Genomic DNA, 24,421 nt, shown 5'->3' on the forward strand with positions numbered 1-24,421 from the left:
CTAAAAATACTTCTCACCCCACCAACACCCTTTTGAGTCTGACAAAGAGGTATAATATTTTTTTATCGATGAAATAAATTATGTATTTGGTTAAGTCTTCTCGTATGCTATGTATTTAATAAGCAGACAATTTCTTGCTGTGTCGGTCTATAAATAAAGTACGCCAACGCTTAGAACGTGAAATGTTCTTCCTCGGTTTTAATGCGTTATTATAAAAATTGAAGAATATGCGGGCAATCAGTATCAGCGATATTTCATAAGTTGAATCACTCACATATGTGATTAATAGTATTAAAACATTTCGAGCAGTTCAAAATACATGTACCTTAATGGAAATATCGTGGAGTTAGTTTTGTTGCTATTTTACGTTGTTACAATTAATTTTGGTGTGTCAGATCGCAATAAATTTTACTTAAATTCATAACGTCAGTTCTTTTACTGTACCAATCTTTGTTTTTTTTTAATATGAACCATTTCTAACCATGTAGATAAATTATGTTCCATATGTAGAATTATGATGCCTTCAAAATCGAAAGTATGCTTATTCTCAACGGCACGATTTGTTCATGCACAGATATGCCGCAATTTTAATTGATCCTTTATGTCGGGAAATTAATTCAGTGCTGTGCGAGAGTCTCGTCTAGGCGATCGAGACGAGAATTTCATTTCTCGGTATTGTCGGGACGAGACTCGGCGCGGCGAGAGTCTCGCATGGGTCGAGAGTCTTGACGAGACTCGAGAAGTCTCGACCCAGCAAGATTTCTCGACATCCGTCGAGACTCTCGAGAAAGGCAAGAATTTCAAATGAGGATCACCGTCAGTCGACAATAGAGTTTACAAAGGTATCTTGTACGGATTTATTAACAAAATAAAAATATTTCATTCAATGAGTTTTCTTATGCATCCATTATTTTAGTGCGCCGGCAAGTTAAAAGGATATCCTCATAGGTGACCTTCCCATCAAATTTAAATAGACTCTCAACGAGATTATAACTGTCGAAATTGATAATTCCTATTGTAATCATTTCAAGTAAAAGGATGTTGGTTTTTAGTTTCACATTCTATTACAAATTGTAATTTAGGGTGGAAACTATTGAAATGATTTAAAATAGTGAATTCTTTCATGTCGTTTGGGAGTGCCTAGTGAAAGTTATCAAGAAATTTATAAAGAAATGAAATTTCGAAAGGTTATTTTGGAATCATTGTGTCTAACTGCATTATTGGCGAACTGAAGTATTTAATTTGTCAACATACACCTCGAGAAATCGTGTGCTAATTAAAAAATGATATGACATTGGAGAGAAGTTACAGTAGGAATCCACTATTCACAACGCATTCAAAATTTCAATTAGGTATGTTAAGCACCAAAAGAGATTTATGATCAGTTATCTTTCTGCTAGGGAAAATCAATTCCAAATTTTGTATTTTGGACCGAAATGACTACACTAATACCATCCTTTACGTTGGATAGTGAAATTCTACTACGAATTGAAATTTTTTAAATTCCAATAATACCTTCCCGTAATGACACACTATACGTTATGTTTATGTACAAAAAATACGCTTGAAATGTGCTACAGTAAATTATCTATACGCCCGGTGTTAGCCAGCACTGATAACGAGGATATTATAATCTGAAAGCCTCCAAATACCCAAGAGCAAGTCATTGCGTATTGAGAAAACAAAATAGAGTTTCAGAAACGTAGAGGCTTTTTTACGGAGCAGAAAAATGTAGATATAATTCACCCTGCAAAATTAAGTCAGGTGTGCTTCATCCCGCTAGATCATACCCTAGATATTTTTCTTTTCTAAATCGCGTCTTCCATATGATATCCTCTTTTTCCTGGTAATGAAAGGTCGATTCATTTATATGCATGAGAACGCAACGGATGAAGGGACAGTCTGTCTTCAATCCTGCCCAAATAAAGTCGTATCATTATGATCCAGGATCGAGTCCACTTCAAGGCAGGTAATAGTGCTTGTACGGATTTTTCGCTCTCTGGTGCCCAGGCGGGTGACTCAGCGTCGGTACAAAGCTTGCCAAAGTCTGTGGCTTTCTCCTAAAATCAGATTTTTTAAAGGCAATATATTTCGACCATAATCAGGACAGGAGAAATGGGTACGCGACGCGAAGTAATGGATAAAACTCAATTCTTTCGTTCCTCCATTCTTTCCCGCCGGGATACTGGCCAAGGGGGGTTCCAAAGGGAAATGGTAATAAATATAAAACGCGAGAGGGGGTTATTCGTTCGCATTCCGATCGTCAGCAGTGGATGCGGGCGTGTTACCGAATTTTCGCTGGTTTAACCTTCACATGGGGGATGATGGAAGGCGGTTTCAGCCGATGCCCTGATAACGATCCGTTTGCAGTCTTGACTGCTGATGATGTGCCAGGGTTGGGCTGAATTGTCAGACTTGATAAAGCCCTAACCTATCTAAGATATGATGCCTTTCATAAGTACGGATAGTTTATGTGAGTCCCAAATGTCTTTTAGATGCCTTGAGGGTTAAGCTAAAATACAATTAAATAGATACTGAAATTATATATATGTAGCTTAAAAATCGGGATCAGGTTTGTGTGGTGGCTAGGGTGTTGGCTTCCCATCCTGTGGGTCTGGGTTCAGATCCTGCTGGTGGTGGAGATTTTCTACTGAATTCCCTGATTAAGTTAGTGGCGGATTTAGGGAGGGGGTTATAGGGGTCATGACTCATGACCCTACAAATTTTTGAAATATTTTAAATTGTTATTAATTTTAATAGTTTTTGTGTAAAGAAGTAAAGGGAGTGTACAATAGAGTGTATGCAAATCCATGGCTACAAGTCCTAAACTTTCGAGAAGTTTGAGTTGTATTTATCGTACAGCGCAGTACTACTTACTGTAAAAAACAACCTCAAATATAAAATAAGTTGTGTCCTAACTGGTTAGGTATTAGGGAGCATGGATTTGGATCGTGATCCGGCCTCCCCTGAATTTCACGTTGAATCCGCCCCTGGATTGAGTGCTCGATGGACGGAGAGGAGGCTAATGGCGACACCGGGTTTCTCTCCACCGTTTCTTACATACCCTTCCTTCATGGCGTAAATGTCCTCAGCTGCCGGTCCCCTCGTCCAAATACCATACCATTAACTTAAATCATTTTTTTCATAACGAACTGTAAAAAATTGAGTGATGAGGGAATCCTCCGCACGTACGGAATTCGGGTAAATGGTTCTCCAGAATATTTAAGTATGTATGAAAATTACTCACTCGGACAATTTTTTGGGCCCTTAGGAAATTGGGGTCCCTGAGCGTGTGTATCTTATAAGTAAATCCTGCACTCGTCATGGGTAACTCGTCGGGCGGATGCCTCGTCTCTTTCAGCGATGAAACATCGCCACCCTCAACTGGATCCCACCGGGAGGCCACCAACGCCTACCCGGGAACACAGCCAACGCCCTCCGCACTTGGGCGATGTCAACCTTCGTTCTGGAATGGAACAAACTGGACACGCCGTTTCGCTTGTCTCGTGTCAAAGGCAACACTAATCCCCCGCATGAGTTCCAAATGCTGGGCGGACAACATGTCTTGCATCGCAAGCTAGGATTGATCGACCGGCGATTTTCGACAGTTTATTTCGTTTCAGAAACGCGTATGAGGGGGAGACCCAGGGGGTCCGGCCCCCATATAGAACTGGAGAAAATATGTTAGAGCCTAGGCACCATAATCCGAATTATTTAAATGGACGGCGAGCGAGGGCATGGACACGGCTTGCAGTGATACTCCGATATATATACGTATTACTATTCGTATAAATTTGCATGCAAATCATCATGAATTCTTCTAATTTAAAATGAATTGATCCAGTCTTACACTGATCCTGGACTCCTCTACAGTCATCGATCCATCTCCTCAGTTTTTGCTAGGTATTGTTAGCCAGGTTAGGCTGTAAGAAATAAAGAGAAGGAGGGCGAATTCGCTTGAATTTTACGAGCATTGTTGAAGTGCCCTGATAGACGCGATCTAATAAATTATCGCTCCCGCGCGACCCTTTCGCGGACCCTTCCTCGACTTCCGAGAGAAAATCCGGGTCCTCAAGAGACAGCCGTCACAACGTCCGGTTCCTTCAAAATATTTGACAAGTCGTAATGCATTTTTTTACTTAACCAATGCGGAAAATTGGAGGTTTATAAATACACTAATCGTGCTCCAGGCGGTGGCGCGATTATGTACGTCTTTTGATCCAAACTCTGCTATGAATAATAAGGATTTTACGATTATGACGTGTCGTAAAGACGTACTCAATTGCTACACCGTCAGGAGCACGATTAGTGTATTTATTTACCTCTAACTAAAAAATGCTCTGCGACTGGTCAAATCATCCGGAGGAACTTCTCGCTGTGACGACTGTCTCTCGCGGACCCGGATTATCTCACGAGGGTCGAGAGGAAGTGTCCAGCAAAAATAAAACTTTTAACCTACACCCCCGTGTGTCAGTAGTTCTCCAACTTAAATTCATCCGCGTCCGCGCAGGTGCCACCAAGCTGTTAAGAATTTTAACAACTCACCTTTTCCAAAAACAATACGTATAAAATGCAGTAAAAAGTAAAAAATAAGCTTTTTGTCTTAAGCGTGGGTGCCAATCCTATCAGGCTCTTGCATACTAATTTCTAATTAACCTAATCAACACCCTCGCTTTATTCTAAGAGTGATGAAAAGAGTATTTTTAACTTTTTAGTGAGCCTTAGACTATTTTTGGAAACAGTTTGTTTTTAATATATGTTTTCTTTTTAATACAGTAAATCCCTCACTTCAAGTTACAGGAGACAAGTTATTCCACATGACTGAATTACACAATCACTCGCACCACCCAACCTTCCCTAGTAACCGGGCGACTGTGGTCCCTCCTTCCGCTATTTTTGCACAAATCCAACGCCTCATTCACATTACGATTGTTCCAGCGATTGTGGAACTATCGTGCATTCACACGACGATTGTTAAAACCTCTGCTGCCCTCTAGTGCTGACATCTAAAGTGAACGAGAAATTGACGGTTATCAAAGCTGTTGAGGTATGCAGGGACAAGATATTGCTGTGTTCAACGTGTATTTACCGAATAATTTTTCTTCCACCCATATTCTTCCTTCCTAGGACAAATCCATGAAAAAAATAGAGCTTCACGAGCTTTTCGTCTTTCTCTTGTCGCTTCCGTTTCCGGTCTCCCAGCGCCTAACCATCGTAAAGTGGCAACATTCGGAACTACGTGACATATTGTCAGGACATTCATTCACACGGCTAGTTCGGCCAACTATCGTTAGGACGATCGCTCGGACAATCGTAATATGAACGAGGCATAAACGGACTTAACAAAATATGACCGTCAAGTGGAAGTGATTCATCTTTTTTTAAGCAAGCGCTGTGTGTGTGCGATTCGAACCCTGTGTTTAATTTCTTTATAAGCCAAAAATTTACTGTGCTTCTAGGTCCGTGGTGGGCGCCACCTCAGCTGAAAGTCATGTTTATTTATTTGGATTCATGTCGTATATTTTACATGTTTTTGTCTTGATTACTGTGTTTTGCCGTTGATTTTGCATGATGTGTCTACTGTCTGTAAAAAAAAGCAAGATACCCGAGTTTGAGGAGCTCTAGCGTCTAAACGAAGCAATCAATTTCAATTCATCAAAATGGATACGAAGGAGAAACATATTTCTACGTTGTATCATGTACTTAAACACTCCTCGGCTCAATAGTAATTCCTGTACTTAATTTTTTCTCAAAAAAGTACCCGTTTTTTGCGCGTAAAATCAAGTTGCCCAAATTCGAGCGCTTGGCATTCCCGTAGTTGTTGTTCCTGTAACTTGCAATTTTGATATAGAGAAGTCACATCTATTATTAGCAGTTTGCCGGAAACAAATTGTTTATACCACTAAAATTAACGAAGTTGTTGTAAACAACACAAACCTCTACTAACTTCGAAAACAGTGGGTCAATTGAAAATTGATTGGTACTGTTGTCTTCCGTAGAATGTTAGTAATGCATATACGTAGATCATGCACGTTAAATGTCAGCAGTATGTTCAATATCTGTTGATATTTATTTTTGTTTACCAGATTTTCTTTTTTCTTTTAATTATCGTATGATTTAAATTTGATTCGTCAGCAAACTGAAATGCTCTCGGTTTTCGTGCGGAAATAAATTAATCGAAGAATACCTCAATTCTAATGAATCGAAGAGAGAATTTAAAGGAATTTCTGCCCACCTCAGCTTCAGGAATATTTATCAAGTGAATGTGATCATGCCAGACTGCTTCGACTTTGTCATCAGATAGCTCTTTTGTATTGTGCATTTCCTGCTGATTTCATATTTTCCTTACGTTAGGCCGCTATGTCTACGCTATATAATATTACTTCATTATAGCATAGGTTCCCACACATTATTATAGAAAAAATCTTCTGTAATTATGGTAGTAGCGCATTCCTTCATGCATTATGCAACTTTACTCGCTTGCTTGACCTCGGACTGCCAATTAGGGGGCATATTTTTTCTTGTGGATGTTTTGCGGAAAAATGAAGGAAACTCATCTTGAAGTGCGTGTGTGGGCCGCCCGGTGGCGTGCAGCAAATTGCTAGGGTTTGGTAACACAACGAGATACGAGATTCACGGCTACTGACGTTTCCATTGGAAGGAGCCACTTGCTCATTACCTTCCTCGTGAAGCGTTGAAGTTTCATTCATATGAAAATAGACTCTGAGAACATAGTTCTGAATATCCTGTACGAAACAAGTATTTTGTATGCAGTCACGCGCACGAGTGAAAATTTACACGAAGGGTAAAATTCACAGTAAACTAATATTTTAATATCCGGCTATTAATATTAGCCGGAATTTGAATCCGGATCTCCCGATTCCTGATCAAGGATACTAACCAGTTTCGCCACCACGCCATGTTTGACTTGAGACTTCTACATCTAATTCTGTTGAACTCCAATAGAAATTCGCATTTTCAGTTGAAGGATTGGTGGCGTAATCTGTTCAAAATTTGTGAATTTCGGCATCAAATCCCGGCTATTCCAAAATAGTTTTTTCATGGAGAATTCACTCTTAAGGCCTATTTATACAGTACATGGTACAAGTTAATGTCTAAATGTATGAACGCGAGAATTAACGCGTCATTAAAGTGAGTTTATTCTCGACGTTTTCTCATAAATTATTGTGGAATTAATGTAGGCACGAGTAATAGTGTTTTCTTTCGTAGTGCCTATGTGTATACGAATCAACATACATCCGTCACCTTAATAATAGAGAAGTTGTCGGCCCCATATTCTACAAAAACGGATACCGACCTACTCGTGAGTATTGAATTCATTAACACTACTTGCCAAATTTTACTTTTCTGCGCCATTGAAAACAGTTTACTTGAAACGGAATTAACTCCTACGATTTCTCACTAACCTCGTCGAAAGTCGTTGCGGTGGTTACTCCCGAAGCGGGTTTTCATGTTACCGGTTTCTCGTTTTATTGCGAAGAGTTTCGAATGTACAGATTTGATGTGCAGTGCATCATCATAAGCTTGGGTCGGTTAATACTCTGCTAAATATTGAATGACGTGAGGGGTATCTTGAAGTTGTTTTTTATTCCCTAATAGGATACATTTGAAGTTTTTCATTATTCATAGTGTATCCCATTCACATGAAACTCCGATTATTTTAAATTGATCGTATCATTTCTATTAAATCATAAATAATTTTTTACCGTTCAAATTGAAACCATTTAAAATCAAGCATCTCTGTACAGTTGAAATATATTTTACTTTCATTAAATATTTTTTATGTTTCTGGAATCATGCATGTGATTATGACTACAATTCCTTAAGGGAAACCTTATATGACAGCTTTCTATGTACTGCTTCATAACACCCATTTATGCATTTATGCTTCAGTGGGAATAATAATTTTTTCAACTGACAGAAATCATCAACCTTTGAATTTGTCGTTTCTTACACTCTTCTTTTTCAGGCAAAGACCATCCGCATAATGTTGATTTTAATGTGACGAAATTTGATCATTTTCTTCGCCCAACTCCTGTTGAGAGATATTTTGGTGTATTTTCCCCTGATATCCACTAAGAGTGTAATCTCTTCTCTCTTTCGCAGATGGCGGAGGGCCATCCAATCGACTGCGAGCCAACGGTTGGCCCGTTCGCCATGACGACAAGCAGTCCACACTCTCAAGGTATGTAACTACAATTTATTTTGAAGTGTATGTCTCGAGGCTTAACTTGATGGAATTAATAATAATAATTGCCTTTATTTGCATATACGAACTTGGTTCCTCTAAGCCATATGGCTTGTCAGAAGGTTCCCGTTATTCAATACAACATGTGGCACATTGAGAGCATAGCATTTATATTACGAGTTTCAACTTCAACTTTAGGGGCTTTTAAACAAAACTATGATAATTTAATATATTTTGTACATTTCATATTAAAATAAAGAAATTACAAGTTTACAATATCACTTATTAACCAATCTTTCACTTTTCTTTTAATGTCGGCCAAAGATTTGAGATTACATAAAACCTTTGGCATACAATTAATGGTATGAGATACAACATACTTCAGCAACCTTTTACCGTACATGTTATTATAAAGATAAGTTTTCAACAAAGGACTTTTGCGTTTGTCCATAGAACATTCCAATGAATTAGAAAGATTGATTTTTTGCTCAGATTTTTTATTCAGACTTCGCGATCTGGCTCCGACCGGTGTTGTGCGATAGGCAACATCATGAAATGAATTAGATGCCTGATGATATCTTCTATTAGATGAAACCGGTAATATTAGAAAAATAAATCTGTAGAAAAAGTACCAAATCTTTTAAATCCATTAGCAATTTATTTGTGAGGAATAAAAAAATAATAAATCGGACACAAAAATTAATATTTCGTTTAACTCGGAATTGTGTGGTACATATTTGGGAATTCACATATTAGTCAATTTGCCTTGATAGCGAGGAAAGGAACGGAATGTTGGAGAGAAACTCGGCGTCATTATCAGCCTGACCTCCACGAAAGGTGCCAAGTAGACCAAGGGTTAACATACCATTTGATGAATGGAGCGCTGTGCTTGAAGTACCCTGCACATAGAACCTATGCAGGCATCGGAATAACCTCGTTTTTTAACGTTTTTAGCTCTAAAATATAATTCCCTTATCCAACCCTGAAATAGGTGTGCAAGAATATTTTCGGTATTTTTAGTAGCTAATGCCAGTGAAAGTATTTATTCCCGTAACCACTGCGAGAGGCAATCGTTTCTTTGCCCAATTTTTGTAGCAATTAATCATTTATCCTGGATTTTTCTCTAGAAATTTTGATTGTCAAGTCATTTTCATCGTTTTCTGTGAACGTCGGTGTGTCAACTGTTGTGACCTTTCATCCTTACGTATTTTTTGCAAAAATCTTTGATTCTCTCACCTATACTGCTTCGCTCTCCCAGTTTTATTCTGCTTTAAGCGGCACTTAACAGCCTTTTTGGATAAATTGTTGACTAAATACTGGCATCAGCAGAATTTTTATCTCCCAACCGAACTCTATAGCCATTATTGCCATTCTTTAAAGCTTTGATGATACATGATGTTCTTGATCCATAGCTTTGAAAGTTCAAGACCAAAGGTTTGCTTCGCCATTATAATTTATACCGTTTTTAATCGTGTTATCCTACAATCCAAGGTGCTTGCAGTGATAATAAGCGGATATCTGAGCTGCATAAACCCAGGCATTAAGTAGCTTTCTTGAAGTTTTACGACTGAATGTGTTTCATTTGGCACGGAGATACTGGCGTAAAAGTTTTTATTGCTCTCGTAACGTTTTTTATTTCGCTAAACTCATGCATGGGCGATTATAATGTGCCATTCGAATTACATGGCTGTCTCGGTCCATTCAGGTTATTTATTATTCGGCCATTCATTTATATATACTTTCGATGTCGAGCATTATTTCAGGTATTACCTAAAGGTGGTTATTTTTTATCCCACAATGGGGTCCTTGCCCTGCAATTTGTTACAGAAGTATTTCAATATAAAGTCTTTATATATTTTTAAGAGAGTAATTTAACAGGGTAAATCGCTTTTGCAAAACATTATTACATAAGGTTTGCCATCGCCATTGCCTTTAAAGGATATTCCTTAGTATATCTTGTGAAATCCCGTATTTCAAAGTCTTTTTTTATTATTTAACCCTGCATAATGTTTTATCGTAAATTATTTCAAGACAGTGAAAAATTATAATTAGTGATACCTGTGCATGGAAACTACGGTGAAAGAAGTAACTTCAAATTGATTGTCAAAGTGGCACTGTTGATCTAGGAATGAGGCCAGGCAAAACAATATTGGTAACGCTAGCAGTATTTTCCCAAGCATCAAGAACTATGATAACAGTGTTTATTTGGTCCTGTATTTAAAGCAGCCACTCATATATGCAAAATTTTGCGATAGAGCGGTAATCATATCTAGGAAATGCAAGAGGCGCAATTATAAAATACGTATTACTTTCTGGTGTGAATTTTAATGACGAAATATTTAGCTACCACGATATTTGTGATTGAGCGCAAAAGTTTCAAGTTTTCAAAATGAGATATCTTGAAAATTAATTTCTCCCAGAAGCAGCTCTGGATTAGAAAGGGTTAATATCGGCCTCTGGCTTTGGTTTTTTCCCCGACAAGACTACATAGAATCAAGGTCCAGAAGGCGCGATACACTTCTGTACCAGTGAGTTCAAAACTCCGCCCAGCCAGCCAATTTAGAATAGAATTTTAAAAATTTTGCTCATGTGTTTCCATTGTCTATATTAGTGAAATATTTGCGTGAAGTAAGACAGTACGTGAAAACATTTTTATCGGATGTTGATGCGTAGTTTTCCGCGGCGTTGTCTGGATGATGTCTCCATGCTTCTGGGTTTCACCGCGTGGATTTTCTTTGCGACGACAGTTTCAGAGAAAAAATAGGTGGACCAATCAGCATCCAACATGAAAAATTGGCGCCAAGAATGCACTAGATAAGTCACCAAAAATTGAATACCGACATCGACCTGAAGACACCGGTTGGAATACCGGAGAAACTGTCGTCGCAAAGAAAATCCACGCGGTGAAACCCAGAAGCATGGAGATATCATTTTTATCGGATAATTTAAACGTTGAGCCTTCTTATAAAAATTTCCCCTGAGCATTGGCGTCCGAGCGATTGATTGTTTCCCGCGATCATGACCGCATGGATGTGAACACCATCGGCCACAAGAATGCACCGCCTCGCGAATGCGGAAGAGCTGCTGATAACCTCTTCTCCCCAACCCGAAAGCGCTCAGGTCGGTGGTGTCCCTCTCAACACCACAAATGCATCTTTTGATAGTCTTGAGTGTGACCCTCAAAGGAAAAATTTACGGTACGGAGAAATTGATACTTTTAAGGGCATTTTTGAAACCACCGAAAATCAAGAAGACTTTATTTCGAGTAAACCTGATGATCAAGGACAACCACCTCGGATGACAATTTACGAACTGGCGTGGGGCACATCCTCGGGGTATGGAGCGGTCATCGCCGATTAAATAAATGAGCACCTAACACCCAATCAATCGCTCAGTGATTCGACCCGAAAGTTGGTTTGGATAGGTGAGGGTAGAGATTACCCCGGAATAAGCCACTAGCGTGTGAATATCACATATTCAGGGTAGGGAGGCCAGTTCCATTCCCTGGGCCACCTCGTAGGTACTAAGAGGATTTCATTTGAGGGTTGTACAAAAGTTTCACACGGGGAGCGTAGTGGAATTATCGAATAGTGCCCATAATACCGCGGATATTATCGCTAGATGTCTCCTCGGTTATGGGTTCGTAAATTGTCGTATGAGATCGTTGGCCTTGATCATCAAGTACACTTGATCACTGGCGCTTTTGAGAACGCCCTTAGGCCAGTTTGAGTTACCCCATGCCGTCATGTTAGGTGACATCTCAAACACCCCTTTCCCCAAGTGTGTTTTCCCATATCGTTTTTATGAAACTACTACGCTGAGTTATCATGTTATCCAATGATATCCTTAATTGCTATTTGCTATGATATTTACGAGAAAACTTTAAAATGTAGAAGAAAATGTATGTCCTAAAGTCAATTAAAATACGCATATAAAGTCTAATGCATGCGTGTGCGAGTTTTCTGATATAAAATTATAAATATTTGACCGCTGTATTGCTCCCAAACACCAAAGGAAATATGCTTTTAAAATTCCTTTTAGCCAATAAGCATTCCGACCAATTTTGCGAGACAATACGACATGGGAACACACCCTAGGGGATAGGGGTAGTTGAGATATTATGACATTATTAAGGCGGCAGCGAAAAAAAATTCAAACCACGTTATAAGCGTATTTATCTTTTTACCTCTTAAAGTATATTCATAAAAAAATCAAAATTTTTATCTGCTTCTATAATCAAAATCCCCGTGAATCACAAAGAATGACCAACTTAACCAATTTTTGACCTTTGGTAAATGTCTCCTAGGTATGAATGCATGTTGGTTCCGAGATGGTCTCAAGCAATTTTACGGCGTCTTTAAAGGTCGGTGACCCGCTGTCTTGACTGGTTTGTATTCACAGAATCTGCTTTTGAGTGGCAAAGAAGGGGACCGTGTATGTCTGTGGTCCCTGCCATTTGGTGCATTTCTCTTTGACTTCCAGTTGTCAAACATTTTCTGCGGTGTGAATTTTGAAAGATAGATGTGTTTATGGCCGGAGTTGTGAAAAGCATTCAAAGTTTTAGGTACCTATTTCACTTCTGCATTATCATTTGGCTATCTTCCGCGTCAGTTGGCTTAAGGCCGTTTTACTCGGGGCACGGAATTGAGCAGGTTTGAACTGCATTAATTTCTAAAATGGCGTGGAATTGCGCGAATACATGATCGAAATTAGAACAGGGGCTATTTTGTCATCTCACGTCCACGCATTCTCGCATGTGTTCTTGTAATTCACCGCTTTATACGACGCAATTTTGAATGCGCCTTCGTAGACTTCGTCAGATTGTGCAAGTACGTGCCCCGTGTAAAACGGCCGTTATGGACAACAGTTTCACTGGAGACAGAAGAAAATCCTATAAAATGCAGAAATCAAACTATTTGATTTCTTGTTTGCAGAGATCAAACCAAAACAGATTTGATATCTGCATTTTAATCGGTTTTTCTTCTGGGTCAGTTGGTTGGTGGACTACAGTTTTGCTGGAGTCGGAAAAAAACGGAATACGCCGAAGGAAACCCGAGACAAATACAGAAATCAATCCATCGCCGTAGAAACCTTCATTCTAGCGTAAATTATTTTTTGAACGGCCACGCAAATGTATAGACGCCTATCTCCAATTTTCATTGTCCTAAGTTGAGTCGGTAAGACCGAAACAAATGTGAGTAGGAAGACAAGACGCAAAGAAAAGGAAATACGTTTCCCCCCCTTTTCGGGATTTTTAAATTTGGTCTGTAATTTAAATATTTATATGGGTAAAATTTTATTTTATGCCTATCTTTTTATTTATATTTATAATCATCTAGGCTATTTGCAAAATTGACAATTATCCATTAAATCATCAATTCTTCTTTTTCCATACACCCCGCCGATAATTTATAATACTATATTTCACGAACATGGAAAGCATAACATGTATTTGTCTGTGTTTCTGTAGTTGTGTATTACTATCATTCATCGTCCGTGGGGTGGAAAAAAGAAAAAATTGCTGATTGAGACTTGAAATAAAGAGAAATAGCGAAACGTGAGCGTTAAAGAAAAAAGTTTAAGCGTCAATATATTTCAATTATTGACCAAACTCAAAAAACTCGTAAAAGATAGAAAAAAATGAAAGTGGAGAAGAAAAGAACACAAAGGAAGAAGGAAAATGCGTTGAGAGAAATATAGAGAGTGTTTCAAGAGGAATCTGCAGTACTTCTGCTGACGGTAGAGGAGACATTTTTAAGCATTTTTTGTCCATAAACACGGGGTCGCTTAGTTACTGAAATATGGCGACGCAAACATTTCTTTGAATGCACTTACAGTTATTATGAAAACGGTTTTCTTGGGTATCCAGCCTTTTTGACATTTCATTTAATACTCTGGATTTTTTAGGAAATTAAATAATCAAGGTTGAACGAAAATGTGCAATTAAAGTTGTCTGAAACAATTAATCTTTGAACTTAGTTAAACCAGAGCTTTTAGCGAGTATCCAGAATGCGATTGTGCAATCTCACCCATTTTGGGATTGTTTCAGACTATCATGTTGGAGATTAACTATTTCAGGCGATGCGGATTTATATTCATAGAAATGTTATCGGTGGAACGTGAAGATTGTCCAGGGTTTCATTGTAAGCGCACCCCAATCGCGTTCAAATGATATGCGAATGTTTGATGTTCCAATTAGAAAAAAAGTGTACCCCATATCTGAATACATACAGGTCATTCCTTGTTAAATCAAACCGAAGTCGACCATCTGTGACTTTGATGAAAATCGGTGTGCATATTTGCTATCTCAAATAAACGAAATCATTATCACTTAAAGAGATTCGCGTTGCTAAATAAACAACTGAAAACGGTTTTTTTTTCAAACTGATGATATTTCGCTGGCACAAAATTTTCGGCATCATCTTTCATAGGAAGTAATCAACGTAAACAGATCACTGATAACTTATATTTATGCTATAATCTTTGAAAAATTCGAAATTCAATCAAAATATTGTTTTCATAACTATTTGTTTTAGCAATTTACTGGTATGCATTTAGTATTGAAAGATTTAAATTTCATTTTTAATTTGTTTATTTTTATCTGTAATTCTTTGCACTATTAAGACTATTATACCAAAAATTTAGGAGGGCTTTATTGCACAATAGAGTATTCTTAATATTAAATTCATAGGCATTCATAGAAACGTGATATCAGCCTAATGTATATATTATAATGCCTGATTTGAGTAGTAGAATGAATACCAATTTTGATCCAAATCTGAGGCCTACGAAGATTCACAGTTTAAGGTTTGCGGCTGTACCACGTGATATCGGCGAATATTAAAAGCCGAATTCAAACTATTTCGAAGCATTCGCACATATCAGGTCTTATCGAATTTTTCCTTGACGTTTTAATAGATATAATCGATGTTTTCCGCTGATACATATCACCTTAAATCACTACATACCAGCCATAACTTATAGTGTCAGTAATGTGTGGACTAATTGACCAACAGTTATAAAATTGACGACCTCTGAAAACTTGACAAACGGCTTTCTAGTCGATATTTTTCCTGAGATAAAATCAATTAATGTCACTGGAATAGGCCGTTGTAGAATCTAACGACCGCACTTATGAGACTAGTTGCAAAAATATCATTAAAAAGTTGGTGATAGCCAGAAGTTTTCACATCAAAATCACTAATTAAAAGATATCGGGTGCAAACACTTTGAAATGATGAAATTGATCAATAAAATTCAATTAGGCTAAACTCAGAAACACACTGAATATAGGAAGTACATTCCTAAGGTTTGTTTGATTGAATACAAAGGTGAGCGATGAGGCAGTCTAAACAAAGCTAAGTTATTTTCTTGTATAATGTTATGTGATTCCTTACTTGAATGAAATGTGACCAGAATTAGGAATAGCAGCATTGTGTTCATTATTCACAGAATTAATTTTGTAGACGGAAGGAAGGAATGTTCTAGGAAGTTCGACTGCAACTTAATGGAAAAAAATCACTAAATTCAATTAGGTTGAACCGAAACTCAGAAACACAAAATAGAGGGAGAACATTTATAAGGTATGTTTTAATAAATATAACGGTATAAAAGGATGAGACAAGGTCTAAACACATCTAAGCCAATAAAAATAGTTTTAAATTATTTTACGAAGATTTGAAATTTTAAAATATAGTTATTCTAGTATAGCTCTATGTATTTCTTTACTTGAATGAAATGTGAAAAAAATTGTAAATGGCTGCCTTGTGTTCATAATTCGCAGAATTAATTTTGCAGACGGAAGAAAGGAAGGAATGTTCTTGGTAGCTCGACTGCAACTTGATGGAAAAATACCTCTGAAATCTCTCTATAAGAGTGTATAAGAAAATTTACCGGTCAAAGATTCATTTATTTAACATTAGTGCAGACTTTATCGAGACGGCACATGAATAGTATCCACTTAATACACGCCGTCTCAAACTCAATTACTTCCGAGATAAAAGTGTTTCAACCTGGTAACGCATTCGGAATGAACATCCTTTAATCAAAAGGAAAAAAGCTCACGGCGCCGCATATCCTTTGATCATTGCCCCTCAATTGCGCCTTGTTCATTACTCACGAGTATATAATAACCAGTGACACTTCTGCCTACTGCTCTTCTGGATTCACTCCTATCCATTAGCTAGTCGGTATTATGCACGATAAATATCACGCAGCCCACAGCCGCGGGAGAATAGTTGGCGCGGACCATGAGAAAGGTTTCACGTTAACCCTAAAGAGGATGGCCAAGGTTGAGTTAATGGTGAGCCGCGCCATTTTGGCACGGAGACGACAAGAAGTAAACGTCAATATCGGAATAATGGGAGATTGGTGCTTAGAACGATCATGTTCCACAGTTAGCAATGACGCTACCAAGTCAATTTCAATAAATTATGGTGCAGGTTTATTACCTGCACCACGATCTGCTTGATCGTATCAGTCTTCTAGCATTATATTTCCCATCATCTATCAGCTGTTTATTTTTATTGCTTTAATTATTTAATATCCTTAACTGACAAACATTTTTTAATATTTTTGCTTTTTGTGGATCACGGAAGTAGCCTATATTACGTAAATACTGATAAAAAAATTTCATTTTTGCTATACTTTTGTCCAAATGCTGATGCAACAAGACCTTGGCTTATTTAGTCATTCCAATTTAAGCTAAATAACTAATAATATTCAAGTTTCTAACCCTGCGAAAAACCTAACTTTCAAGTACTCGAGCTCAGCATCAACCTTAGATTCGAAGTGAAGGTTTGCGGAAAACACGGAAACAACCTGGAATTGGTGAAATTGAATAAGTGATCTTGCCGCACAGTAGAATCATATATTTATCATCCCTAATCACAGCCCAAATGGAGCTCAACGTCAGTACATAAATTACATGATTCGCTTTATCAATGCACAATTACTATAATAGTTGTTAAATAATTGCACGGAATTATTGAACCTTTTGTGGAGTCATCATTGTCAGCTTTCTAATGTGCAAGAGCTGGCGCTAATAATGTTAATGTTAATTTATCGTAAAAATTATTAACAGTGATTATGAATATTTGAAATCGATTTTGCGTTCATATTCACTAGACATAATTTACCAGCCGTACGCAGAAATAAATCTAAAATCAGTTTTCATTTCCGTCCTTTCCCTTAATTCACACTTTAAGCGACCCGCTAATTTAAATACTACTGTTAAAACATTTTTTTCAAAATTTCATGATAAATAACATAGTGCTGGAATGATAATGGGCTCTTGCAAGTGTATTTTCTTCCCAAAGCGCCTGGAGGTTGTACGTGTGTATTTCCATTCCAATGATTGCATTTCATGTTGTCCTGACAAGCGAATACGGACGAATGGTAGTTTGCTTAAATAGTAGACATGGATAAGGAAACTGTTCGGCGCTATTTTGTGATCAATCTCAGTTTGACGGGTGCCACAGCTTATTTACCCTGTCTTCCTCTCACCGAGTACGTGAGGGAATAAGTGCTAATACCCATTTGCCATTTACCATTGAATGCTAATTCGTTTTCGCCCGAAACGAGTTTCCTTACTCTATTTTCACTTGCTTATGCAACTATTCTTTTTATTCCCTTCTCACCAGCCTTCCTCCACCTTTTATTATTAATAAATAATGAAATCCGAAGATTCAAGTGTGATGGAGTGGAGTTTTTCCATATTGAAATAAACTATTGCTATTTTCTACTATTATAACATTTATTCCAACGTAGGCGTCGATATTACTACATCATTGAGATGATTTAGTAACATCGGAACCTCGGTCGGAATGATTTTATAAAATATTATTGATTTTATTAATTATTATTAAGCGCTTTTAACATTTATTTCGACCTAAGTTTCGAAGTTACTAAATCATCTTCGGAATAAATTTTCAAATCGTAGAAATTGCAAGTGTTTATTTCAACATTAATAAATACCTTCCTTGGTCTTTTTTTACTATAGCGAAAAATCCCACAGACTTTTGGATATTTTTATGATAAATTGAAAAGGAGAGATAAAAATGCGCGATTAACTTTGGATCTTATGTTACCGTTGAAGTGATACGCGTGTGGTACCCTCTTATGAGATAAAAAGCAAAAACTTTTAGATTTCCACTATTTTTTATTCCATCCCCGAATCTAAGCTTTCTAGGTTGCATCCTAAACGTTGTCTGCGCAGACGAGATTATGTTTTTCGACAGTTAAGCGACAATTCTTCTTTCACTTTTCATTCGAAAAACGACGTTTCTGATCGCCCTAAGCCTGAATTCGGTCCGTTTTTTATGAGTTCGATGAGAAATTTCTGCGTTGAAAATAATTAGCAATCCCATAAATATTTTTGGGAAAATTTTTCGCCCTCCTTCTAATTGTATTTTTGGATAATGCTTTAATCAAACTCAAATATTTACCAAACCAATGTTAAATTTCAAAATTGCTCCTATTCCGGAAGACAGAATAGTGAAATTACGATCCTTCGTAGAGTATAAGCTTCCACATGAATTCAAGCATTCACTGAAATACCCTCAAGATCTCTTTTAAAAAAGTCAATCAAATGTTCTTATAACATCATCCGCCTGAAACCCGAGAAATCGTTCCTAAAAACTTCGTAAGTTACTTGAAAATTGTAACTAGAAATAAACATGACTAAAACTGATTTTCATTACCTTCAGGAATGCCTTTCATTTTTCTTCAGGAAGTGCCTGGAAATGTCAACTTGGCCAAGTTGGTGCGTGTTTGGACTAGACGTTGTCGTATTCCTGCAGCTCTTCTATCAAACATTTCGTATAAGAAAATCTTATTACCGAACTTAATAAGTTTAATCCCACTACATTATTTTATGACCCTACGACGGGAGCTGGAATGCACCCGAAACTTTCGTCCACCAAAAATGAGTCGACGCGGCATTAATCCGGAAAAAATTATCAATTGTTTTATGAATTCGACACCTATAAGTTAAAAATATAACTTCTGGAGAAAACTGAATCTTCTTCCTGGATGAAATAGTTCTCTGTCCCACTTACATGAGGAAGAGTCAGGTTAACATAGAGAGGAAACTGAGGTTGCAGGAGATTATTTTCAATTTATTTTGATGCAAAAAAGCTTTTAACTATTTGTCCTAATTATTTAACCACAATAGGGTGGTTTCCTATCATTTTTATATTGCCTAAATCGAAAGATTATTACTCCTGGAGTACGTATTTCAAGCTTTTAGATTTTTAAATGACGATATCTATTTTTCGCGATCAAATGAAAATTGAAAATTTTCAAGCGCGCGAAAACGCGACGCGTAAGTATGAATGCCGGGAAATCTCTCCGTGTGACGTATTTCTGGTTCCCGCTGCCGCCCTGCGAGGAGACCTTGAGGCGAGTTGAGCGCTGATACGACGCAGGCTGCTAGCGGGTAGCTGAGTACCCAGCTGCCTGGTAGCGCTTGGCTTAAATAAGGATTATTAATACCTTATCAAATGAAGAAAACTTTCCGACCTTAGCCAGTTTTAATTAGTGATTATTAAGACATGTTTCCCTACCCTATTCTCAAAGTGAAATTTTCTGGCTGTTTTCAGTATTTGGAGAAGATTATCGATTAAATACAAGTACATACGGTTACTAAGCCCATATATTTACTCAAGAATCAAACACTCATGGTTTTAAGGACCGAGTATTGATTTTTCAATATTTAAAACTGTAAAATAAAAAAAATAAAGTTAGTTACTATGGTTAAAAATGATATTGATTTTTCAATAATTTCTAATAATGTAATAATGCAATAATGTAATTTATTTCGATTGGAAATTCATCCAACATTTAAAAGTGGAAGACACTCAATTTCATGATAACACAAATTTATAAAATGAGTTGAGTTGCATCATTAGATGATAAGAAAGCGTTCTCTTCAATTCCTCATTCATGCAAAGTACACCGATTTCCATGGAGTTATTCCAATGGATTTGTATGCGATCCCATGGAAACACTGGATTCAAAACATGGATGCAGTGATTATTCAATTGAAGGCCAGATTTCTTTTCCATTCATCCAGAATCGCAATAAATATATGCTGTCATTCACTACGGGGGTGGAAAAGGCTTTCCAACTAATATTTCATCTTATTACCACTTTGTACATTCCTTAGAAGAAAAGCGAGCCGATATATGACTTTCGCCACTCGTATGGAGAAAGAAGGAAACAATTACGGCGACTGTTAGCCTCAAATATTTTAGGATGATAGACGTTTTAATGCGACTTTCTGTTTTTATCCAGTTCTAAAAAAAGAAGTTTACGTTGTTTTCTAGAAGGAGAATGGATGAGAGCAGTCCTGAATTCAGAGTGGAGATTTCCTTAGCGTTAAAAGCGTGTTATTACCATTACTTTCCAGGAAAACAGGAGTAATTTCCACAGAAAAAAATATCATTACCCCAGGACAATGAAGTCAGCACCGGTTTTTTCAGGCATGTAAGCGTTAGTCATTTAGTCTTAGCCGTACGAATCACATAAGAGGTTTCAGCCGGCCGTTAACGAATACGGAATGCAACTGATGACATGCTATAGACGATGCGTGGAGCTAGTTTGTGTCCCATGACATAAAATGTACATGAACTGCTTGTGAGAGTCAAATATAAAATCCAACGCCCTTCAATCTGGCGTCTTAGGATTTCGAATCGAAGGCTGACAAAAGAAAAGTTATGGTACAGATGCGTTCTTTCAAGCAATTAGATGCGCTGAACACAAAATTTGGCTACGATATTAAGATATTTATGTATTCTTAGTGCAATATTAGACGCATTACGACATTTCCCGGGGGTCATTGCTGCTTACAAAGATTTTACCGATTTCACACAGTAACTTCATTGCATGCATTACAAAAAAATGAAAAACGTTCATTGGACTTGGAGTCAAACGAGAACAACGAATACCACGTAATTTTACATAAATGTATTCAAGATACCATTGATTCAATTATGCCATTCAATACATTAATGCAAAGAATGATAAATAAATTCGTATTTCTCAAATCAGAACAACTATTAGCTGGATCCACATTTTCCTGAAGCATAAAAAATTATGGGCGACGGAGGTAAAACTTTTTCCTTCTCAATGCCTGTGTATAGTTGAATGGAACAAAATAGGCACAAAATGCGAAGATAAATGGGCGGAGCATTGAAAAACCGAACGGAGAAAAATTGAAAAGATCTGTAGCGTAAAACTGTGTAGAATGGCAAAAAAAGAAATGGAATACTGAGAAGACTTTATGACAGGGTAGTCCAACCAGCGGATTTTATCATTTTTTCGGCCCGCGAGATTAATCGTACCGCAAAGAATAGTAGTTAACACAATAATTATAACTCATTATGTTTGAATATCTCATTCCAAAAAATGGCCACAATGACTACATTTCTATATCTAATATGAGGATGTATTATTTTATTTGCGGTCCGCGAGGTAGTGATGTATTTTCAAAGTGGCCGCACGATCATTTCATTTTCCGCACGATCATTTCATTTTGATGAAATTAAAAAACATTGTTGTATTCCTCCGATTTATTTTGAAGTACGACTGGTTTTAGATACAGGGGAATGACGCCGCTGCGTCGGCACTAGTTGTTGTTGTATTCCACGAATTTATTTTAGGTACGAATAGTTCCGACGCAGCGGCGTCATTCTCTTGTGTCAAAAAACCAGTCGTAGTCGTTTTAGAAACAGGGGAATGATGCCGCTGCGTCGGCACTAGTTGCTTCATCTACATCTACATAATACCCCGCAAGCCGCCTAAGAGGCGTGTGGCAGGGGGTGTTGGGACTCCAGCCGTTTACAGCTAAAAAGAAAATGAAGTGCTCTAACGATGTTGGGACTAGCGTTTATTAAAGTCCTTTATGGTTCGGGGGAAAAACGAATTCCCATATCTATCCGTTCGGCAAAACATTCTCTTAATTTTTCGCTTCTATCGGACCTGGAAATATATTGTGGCTCTAATATTATGTTCTCTGTGTCGCTCTTAAAGATATCCATTCTCAATTGTTCAAGCAATCTGAGCCTAGCGCGCAGCCTCCGAGCCTCCTGCGGCTCCCAGCCTAATTCGCGTAACATCTGAGTAACACTGTCTGTACGCCCGTAGCAGTTTTTGACGAAACGCGCAGCCTTCCTTTGTATTTTATCCAGTTCGCGGATTAAGTCTTTCTGCACCGGATCCCATACGCTCGCTGCATATTCAAGGTGCGGTCGGACGAGTGGGAAATAGCACCTTTCTTTTACTTTCTCATCCGAAAATCTTCCCACAATACGCTTGACGAATCCTAATTTCTTCAGGGCTATGCCGCAAATATTATTTATATGTGTTCCCCACGTGAGGTTCGAGGTTATCGTAACTCCCATGTACTTCACTTGTTGCTGTATTCCACCAATTTATTTTAGGTACGACTAGTTCCGACGCAGCGGCGTCATTCTCCTTTGTCTAAAACCAGTCGTACTTCGAAATAAATTGGCGGAATAGATCAAAGATTTAAATTTCATGAACGATAAAATGAACTTTCGCAAAGTTAAGCCTGAGACCATAGAGATAAGCATTTTGGTAGTCTACCCCTACTCTGTATTGGCACCGATATGGAAAACTTGATTGCGATCCAAGTAGGTCTCGTCTCGGATGCGGAGCAATGTAAGTCTATGATTTTCCGGGATCTTATGAGAAGATACTCTCTTCGTGGCGTGAGGAAAAGCACAAAGGAAAGCCTAAGCGTTTCCCTTGAAGCTCAACGGAAGGGTCGAATCGCGAATGGTTGGAGGAATGCCAGCCGGTTATTAGCGGAATGACACGGACTCCATAGTAAAGTTTCCAGGTATACGACCCCGAGAAATCTTCCAACTTCTTGCAATTTTCAACGCTTTCTCCTGCGATCTTCTCGAGGGGAGAGATTATCCCGAGATTGGACGCTTTGCGACCCATTGTCGGTGTTTATGGGATCACACACGATGCCCTCTTCCAAGTGCAGCCATTGTCTTACGAGATCCATCATGGATGCAACAACTAAATTTTCAAAATTAAATGAAAACTGTCATATAAACGTTGAAAAATTTTCCGTACCTTCGATAAAAGATACGTAAATATTATGATTTTACTTCCGGTCCAGGAAAATATTTGTTCCGTTGTTTTCCCAAGTATAGAAAATAAGCCGAAAATATTGTAACCTGACTTCTCCCAAGAATGGCCAATGTTGAAAAGGGAAGTCTTACGAGATCCATCATGGATGGAACAACTAAATTTTCAAAATTAAATGAAAACTGTGATATAAACATTGAAAAATTTTCCGTACCTTCGATAAAAGATACGTAATTATTATGATTTTACTTCCGGTCCAGGAAAATATTTGTTCCGTTTTTTGTTATTTCCGTAATTTGTTAGTAGGCAATTTACCTTAGGATTAACATTAAGTCCTAATATAATTTTAATAGTGCACCAGCAAAACTATCAACTACCTGATTAATTCATTCGGTGGAAAAAAGTCGTGGGATCTCTCCATTAAGCGACAGCATTTTGACTCTGAAGATACAAGAGTACGTGGTGTGAGTCTGAAAAAATTGAAATATGATCTTGACCCAGGGTCAAAAATAGAGAACTCTTAGCCATGCTCTAAGAATTAATTAAGGAAAGCGAATAATTCATAAGGTATAATTTCTTCAAACGACAAGTAATTGATTCAAAATTTAAATGAAATAAGACTATTCTAGATGCACTCTATAGTCGCTCCCGGAAATCTTTGAAATATAGGTATTTTCTATAATTTCCATGACCATAAGATTCATAAGAAGTTTCTAAGATGAAAATCAAAATATTTTTGAAATGGTACTCACAGTCGTTTAGTAAAAGTTAACGAAACTACTGAGAGTATTTTAACAAGCGGAAAAATTAAGGGGGGTCAAACGAGTGGGAATAAAGCATGCCCCAAAGACTGTGCAAAATATCAAAAACGTAGCATTTGAATGGGTTTGCACAGGAGGCAGATGTATGTGAAACGAATGCAAGGAGGAATGGAAGCCAGGGAACACACCAGTCCCGCTCGATCTATCTTTTTTTGTAACTTATCTCAAGGCTTATTTTGTCATTTTGAAATAAAAAATGTCTGGGCTTACCGAGTAGACCGTCTTAGAATTAATTGTATTCAAAATTTGGGAATACCAACTGTTTTTT

The 24,421-nt window shown here is 37.6% G+C and overlaps 1 protein-coding gene across 2 annotated transcripts in view; it reads left to right on the forward strand.

Moving 5' to 3' along the window:
* The window catches only part of LOC124170937 (calpain-1 catalytic subunit-like), a 221,077-nt gene that overhangs the window by 136,963 nt on the left and 59,693 nt on the right, over positions 1–24,421 (forward strand). For both annotated transcript variants that reach the window (XM_046550008.1, XM_046550007.1), the window contains exon 2: positions 8,128–8,206. In XM_046550008.1, coding sequence (XP_046405964.1) covers positions 8,128–8,206 — 79 coding nt within the window. The remainder of the gene's footprint in view (positions 1–8,127; positions 8,207–24,421) is intronic.

This window comes from Ischnura elegans, chromosome X (assembly GCF_921293095.1).
Source record: "Ischnura elegans chromosome X, ioIscEleg1.1, whole genome shotgun sequence".
NCBI classification, from domain to species: domain Eukaryota; kingdom Metazoa; phylum Arthropoda; class Insecta; order Odonata; family Coenagrionidae; genus Ischnura; species Ischnura elegans.